This window comes from Frankliniella occidentalis, unplaced genomic scaffold (genome assembly GCF_000697945.3).
Source record: "Frankliniella occidentalis isolate FOCC.00 unplaced genomic scaffold, Focc_3.1 Scaffold296, whole genome shotgun sequence".
Taxonomy (NCBI): Eukaryota; Metazoa; Arthropoda; class Insecta; order Thysanoptera; family Thripidae; genus Frankliniella; species Frankliniella occidentalis.
The window spans coordinates 251,460-258,727 of NW_026267422.1; the positions used below are offsets into that span (position 1 = coordinate 251,460).

The window sequence follows — 7,268 nt, forward strand, 5'->3', positions numbered from 1 at the left end:
GGGGGGGGGGAGAGGTACTTGTGAGGGATGAGCGCCCAACAGGAAAATGAGGCAAAAGGTCACGCGCGCTGCCGCCTGTGGTTGGCGGGGCAGAGCGGCGCGGGTTGCTCGGCGCGTTTGTCGGCGAGGCCCTACAGCGGTCGCTAAGCCCTTCTCGGGACCCCCTCCGGACCGCCTACTCACCGTGTTGTGCACGAAGCCCTGCGGCGGCAGCAGCGTCCGGGCGGGCAGCACGCCTTTGTCGATGTACAACGTGAGCCGAATCACGACCTGCATCAGCATCGCGATGAACAGGTTCTTGTGGATCCGCGTCCGGTTGTTCCTCAGGTTCCTGGAACAGACAGGCGATAAGGGTGATAAGAGACGTGGGCGGGCCGCCGGAGCTCTAGAGGGAGCAAGTTGTCCTAGGGCGTTCCAGCCCCCTTCTCCGCTTTTAAAAAAGCTATACAGGGTAGCCCATAGACCCCTTCCTTTATTTTCCTTGTACCGCACCGCACGCAGTCGTGCGGACGGGCTTGCCTACCGTCGCTCACCACGGCACCGTATGGCCCCGTGCGAGTAAGCAACCCACCCCACTACATGCGGTACAGTATGAGCAAAATAAAGGAAGGGGTCTATGGATCACCCTGTAAGTCAGACAGCGAGCTGCCGAGCTAGTGTAAAGTGAGAAGATGCCTCCCAAGCTGATGTTCGTTTCCTGCTGGGCAACGCTCGTCGACCGACGACTTTTCACGAGGGGGCCACCACTCGCGTAATCCTGTGTACAGATGAGGGTGTAATCCCTACGTAATCCTTATCTATTCCGTGTAATCCTTGACCAAATTTTAAAACATTATCACTAAGTTTTACCTTATTGTCTAAATTTGATGGTTTTAGAGACTAAAATTCAACAAAATTCACGTGTAATCATTTAAAGTTGACGTGTAATCCCTGTAATCACGTAATCCTGTGTACATCCTCAATCGAAGTGGTGGCCCCCTCGACTTTTCAGCAGTGCACCCCGCTTGCGATTTGGCTTTGATTATTTCTCAAACTGCGACATCATTCACCCCCGCCCCCGCTTTCCCAAGACAAGAGTCACACTTCGGAGTAGTTCATTGTCCTGGTCGGTTCTGATGGAGATGCCATCTTGTTTTAGACTGTATACAGGCTACGCCACACCAATGGTGGTGCCAAAAACATGCAACGTCACCGCCACCGGTACATTCGAAATGTAAAGGAATTAACCATTATTTTGTTCCTACATCAGGAACGTTTTCGTGCACATCCAGAACGGATGCAATTCTGTTCCTAAAATTGAACACACAGTGCACAGCACAGCACAGCTGGACGTGCACGAAAATGGTTCCTTTTCCAGAACAAAATGGTCCCTTTGCATTTGGAGCGTGCGGGGTGGTGGTGTGGGGGTGGGTAAGCAAAGCCCCCACGCAGTTGTGTGTAGCTGGCGGTCGCGCCCCGAGGGAACGTCACCACCTCGCCTAATAGCGTCACCTCGGGGAACGTTCATTGTGGGGCCACCAAGCACAGGGACCTCAATAGCCCCCGCTCCTAGTGTCTGTCTGTCTGCATGTCTGTCTGTCTGTCTGTCTGTCTGTCTGTCTGTCTGTCCCACCTGTTCGCCGAATAAGACCGAGAAGGACTTGGGCGAGGGCTCTGAGATTTTGAGGGCGTACACATTTAGGAAGTACACTTCTCAACCATGAACAGTGAATCACTCTAAAGGTATAAATCCAACCAATTACAGCATTTGTTTTACGAAAGACAAAAGACGCTGCAGCTTCAGTTTTACGGATTCCCGTGAGGGCTAGCGCTATGGTGATGCGAAAGCTTCATTTCCGCAACACTGCGCAAGGAGGCTGCTGGGCGGACAGCTGCTCGACACCTGTAAACAAAGCTCGTCAGCGATCCGACACGCCACGCCCAGCTGTGATCGGGCCCCGGCCGGCTCTCTAATCGAATAGTCAGCTCTCCCGGAGTGACACGGAACGGAACAACCGGCCGCGGGGGTGCGGGGGCGCGGGGGCGAGCAACGGCACACCAACCCACCGAGGCCCCGAAACCACAGCCACTGAGACGACAGGGGAGTGGAGCTGGGGGCCGGCGGGGTCCCTATACACTAGAAACCTGGGGGTGCGCGCACGCTGAGAACATTTTTTTTCCTTCCGGGCACTAGACGGTTGTTTAATGCGCCCAACTTTGTTCCTGGCACAAAAAAGTTAAGTGCCCGCCACTTAAATTATTGTTTGCGGCAACAAAATTTTGAAGCTCGGTAACAAAACTTTTGTGCCCAGGACAAAACTTTTTAGAGCGCCCAAACTTTCGGTCTCGGGATCAAATGTTTAGTGCTCAGGACCAAAAAATTTTCTCAGTTCAGCAGCAGGGCGACTTGAATTGCCCGACCCCAGAATCGGTCTGGTGGGTCTAGCACCTCAGAAGAAAAGTATAAAGTAAGTAGGCGACGACGCCAACGACCGATTGTAGGGTCGGGGTGAGTAAAGTCGCCCAGCTGCTGGACACGACACTCCGGGCGGCTGAAGGGCAAACCAAACGCTGCTATCGCCTTAACCCCGCGCCGTGGCCCGCGCCCCGCGGGGACAAGCAACAGGGGTTGCGCAGGCGCGCTCCCGACTGATGATGGCCTGCGACGGGAACTTGGTGGGCGCCGCGATGGGGAAACGGAACGAAAATAAACCAGAGTTATCTTTTGCAAATTGGACGGGGGGCGGGAGTAATACAGCCCGGGTGTGCCCTCGCGGCTGTGCCCTCCCGGCGGGGCCCCGCCACAGCGTGCCTCGCGGCCCTCGCGCGGCACGGCAGGCGTTGCGCAAGCGGTCCTTGCGTCACGGCAGGGGCGGCAGGGGCGGCAGGGCGTTCGGAGAAACGTGCCCTACCCCGCCAGAGGACTCCTCTTACGTAAGGCCAGAACGCTGCGTCCGAACGCTTGCTTGCAATGGACCGGACAGGGGGCGGGGGAGAGGGGGGGCGCCACGGGGAGGGGAAGGACTGCGCAGAGAACTCATTGCTTGAGTGTATTGGTCTTCCCGCGCGCTTTGCAGCTTGTCCTCTTATCGGAAAAATAAAAACTTGAAAAGGGAGGGGGGGGGGGCGTCGCGGCGCTGAGTGGGCGCTGTACTGGCGCAGCCACACTCAGCGCGTCCTCCGCGAAGAAAAAGCGCGAGACCGGCGGCGGGACACGGCCGAGCTGTGCGCGGCGGGCCGATATCGAGGAGAGGAAAAAGCAGCGGGTGTGCGAGCCGCGGGTGTGAGGCGTCGTCTGCGACGCCGCAAACAACAAAACGACGCCGCCGCTGCTGCGCTGGCGGGGCGGGGCGGGGCGCGGCGGGGCGGGGCGCGGCGGGCGAGCGCGAGCGTGTTGGCGTGTTCTACCCTACGGTTTGGGCACGGTGAGCGGCCTGGACGGGCCCGGCCGCTGAGTGACCGCGGCCAGCTCAAACATGCCGGCGCCGGCTGTTTGATCAGATGGATACCACCGGTAACGCCCCGCCCCGCCCCGCCTGATTGGACGGCGCCCTGCGCGCAGACGTGAGGGTACCATTAGGGTACCGTTAGGGTACCGTTAGGGTACCATTAGGGTACCGTTAGGGTACCATTAGGGCACCGTTAGGGTACTCCGCTGGAAGGAGTCCGGAACCTCAAGAAGAAGAGCTAGAGCAGGCGCCGGACGTACTTCCACGTGCGCGGTTATTTGCACCGTAAAAAATTCGTTCGTCCATGTGGGATATATTTTGTAATTTAACCGGATACAATTTGTGTTGTACAATACAAATTTGATTCCAAGTCGACACGCAGGGCTTGTAATTTAAAATTTATAATTGTAGTTGTACACTGTAAAGTTTCTTTGTCACGATGACAAAAATACCATGGCTAATTTTAAGTACAGGGGTGTCGTCATGAGTTTTCTCGTCAAGGAAACCCATGACGACACCCCTGTACTAAAAATTAGCCATGGTATTTTCATCATCGTGACAAAGAAATTTTACAGTGACGACACACGGAAAAAAAGAATTAGTCCTCAAAAGTAACAAATTGGCTACTTTTGGGATAGCTAATCCCAAATTTGCTGTGGCATCATACAGTTGGTTGCTACAGACAAGAGTTAGTTGCCACCGCAAAGCTGTCGCTGCAGGAGCCAATCGGTTCGTTCTGACAACTTAATTGCGGGTGTTTCGCTGTCAGGAGGAAAATGTGCGGCTTGTTTGTTCCGTTGAAATAAAAAAAGTCCACATTCATTTGATATGGATATGTAAAGAAGTATTTTCTTTCAATCAAAGACCCTTTTTTTATGCAAATAGATACTTATTTTTGGATCAAAGGCTTCTTTGATTTAAAGATAGAATTTGTTTGAGTCTATATCAAAGAAACGATTCTCTGGGTACTATTGGAATACATATATTAAACAACATTGGTTATTTAACAAGTTGAGTCCCACGTGACTACACGTATCACCACGCAATAAGTTGTGTTTGTCAACCCCCTTGGAATTCAACGTGTCAAACCCGAACCGCATTCGGATGTAGAGAACCTGTCTCACTCCTCATCTCACATATAAGAAGATGGTACACTTTACACATACCCTAAAAAAGGCCAAGGCGCTGCGTGTGTGCCAGTGTGCTTGCTTGCGTGTACGCCCCGCCCCCCCTATCTCTCTCTCTCTCTCTCTCTCTCTCTCTCTCTCTCTCTCTCTCTCTCGTGTGTGCGCGCGGCAGCAAGTACAGCTGAGGTTCATTGCACAAGACGGCGCCCTTGCTTGTGTGCGTAATGAGATTGAGTGGAGTGGTCCGCCGGACCTCTTCGCTCCTCCCTTATTTTCACCTTTTGCTCCAGGGGTATTAGTTTAGCCCCGCCCCTCGCCGCAGCGCACGCGCGTTTACATAAAGATATCCGTAGTACGGGCATTGCTCTAGTTGAGGTCAGGTGTTCAAATAAAGGTGAAATGCGGATTATTGGTTGAACAATAGCAAAACCCATCATAGTCAAACACTGTGAAAAATATCGTCGTAAATTTACAAAAATTTCGTAAACTTGAATTATAATTTAAGTTGAAAATTTTGTTAAAATGTTAAAAGAAAGGTCAGAACTTCACGAAGAATTCGCTGTGAAAAATTTTGCCAGAACTCTTTGTGAAATCACAAAACTCTTCTTCGTTGCCCAAAACTATTACGATTGGTTCACAACTATTTCCAAGTAAGATGGTAAAATGCACTATTTTCGACTACAAAGAAGTGTTGTGATTTCACAGTTACTTCTCGTATCGTAAAAGTGTTGGGAAATCACAAACTATTTTTAACAGTGAAGATCCCAAATTTTAAAGCTGTTTACAGTGAAGAATCAACTGGTTACCGGTAAACACCTTTGAGAGTTTAACACCTCACCTCTGGGCTCGTTCAGAAAGTATGTCCGCTTGTCTCAGATTAATACGGTAAATGACGGGAGCTCAGCGCCTGCTAGGTTCCGGGTAGGCCATCCCGCGTAACACGCATGCACCGCAGGAAAGATGCTGCCTACCTACAAGGCGCTATGAAAGGTTGCAGAGGGTGAACAATGGCGGTTAGGTTCATAACGAGGCATTCGTTCATTGCACTGTAAAAAGCTTACGAACTAAATACTTTGCAACGTTACGAACAATTTTCGTTCTTTGTATTGCAAAGAAATTGTTCGTATTATTGCAAAGCGATTGTTTGTAAGGCTAGACATGGTCTTACGAACAATCGGTTTGCATTACGAACTATTTGTTTGTAAGCTTACGAACAATTAGTTCGTAATACAACGCTTCAAAATCCTTCGTAAGCTACGAACGTTTTGGTTTACATTACGAACCTATTGTTCGTAAGCAATTTACAGTGTGTGGGGAAACCTACACTCCCCGGTCCGACATTCTGACGACATAATTCCGACATATGTTTCGACGGTGTACCGACGACATGATTTGGACATAATTAAGTCGGGTTCGGAAGTCGGAAGGGTGATGGAAGTTCGGTGTTCGGTGTTGTGCTGAGCTCCCTACCCTACGTGTGGTCAACGAGGTCAATGATCAAAACAAGCAGGAGGTTTCCCATCGGTCTGCACGGCGGGATCATTCACACGAAAAAAAAAAAAAAGATTTGCTGTTCCAGCTAATACATTGACTGGTATTTGGACAGATGACATGATAAGTTTCTGGAAATACTATATGAGCTATTGTAATCGATTATTGACTGTAGCAGTCGATTATTGACTCTGGGAACCAATGTTCCCACAATCTGTATATTATTTCCCAGAGTCAATAATCGACTGCTACAGTCAATAATCGATTATAATAGCTCATATAGTATTTCCAGAAACTTATCAGGTTATCTGTCCAAATACCAGTCAATGTATTAGCTGGCTAAGCGAATCTTTTTTTTTCCCGTGCAAAGCAAAGAGCATCAAGTCAGGAAGGGCCCTGCGGAGACGACATCCGGGGCGAGCCGGAGGCCGGAGCCACTACAGACCGGGGCGGCGAGGAGCGGCAGTCGGGAATGAGACTGCCATCGCCCATTTATTGTCCGATCCCATTCACGGCTGCTTGCCTCTGTTCGGCGGGTCGCCGCGCCAACAAATAATGCACCACGACTACTGACGTAAGTCCGTCAGCACCAGCCTCAGAAAGACGACGGAGGGGAAAAAGGGAGGAAGGGTCCGGTGGTAGAGAGATGGGGGGCGCCACCGGCGCGCGTCTCCGTCTTAATTTCATGGCGGGAGGATACGGACGGAGAAAGAAGTCTGACGGGCCGGAGAATCTCCGCCCCCCCCCCCCCTCAAAGGGGGCCCTGTCCCTCTACCCAGCGTGGCACTCGAGTCAATGAGGCAGTGTCCCCCTCCGCGTCCGTCCAGCTCCGCCTCGCAGTTGTTCGCAGTCATTCTCTTGGAGAGTGCGGGACAAGGAGCGGCCCTTAACCTCAACGAGCACCCCCCCCACTAACCCCCACCTCACCGAACGCTCTGTAGGGCTGCACCTTGTGCTGGCTGCTGGGCCGCCCACCGCGCGTGTCCAACTCCTGGCGGCGCCTTTGCTTGAATACGTTTAGCGCACGTATTCATGTCGGAACGCAAAGGGTTGGTAATGCCGCATTGTTAACCTATAGCTGCTGAGGAAGAAGGGAGGAAATAATAGCGACCGCAATTCCATTTGAAAGAAAGGCAAAGAGAGGCGAACTTCGCGCGTTTGGTTGCTTTTTGGTTTATCTGCAGCCATGCAGCAACGCAAACACAAGCAGGCGGGTGGGGCG

At 51.8% G+C, this 7,268-nt stretch overlaps 1 protein-coding gene across 1 annotated transcript in view; it reads right to left on the reverse strand.

Annotated features, from left to right (window-relative positions):
- Nucleotides 1–7,268, reverse strand: part of LOC113202490 (PDF receptor) — a 78,145-nt gene that overhangs the window by 32,956 nt on the left and 37,921 nt on the right. Inside the window, exon 6 of the mRNA XM_052273733.1 lies at nt 184–331. Within this exon, the coding sequence (XP_052129693.1) occupies nt 184–331 (148 nt within the window). The remainder of the gene's footprint in view (nt 1–183; nt 332–7,268) is intronic.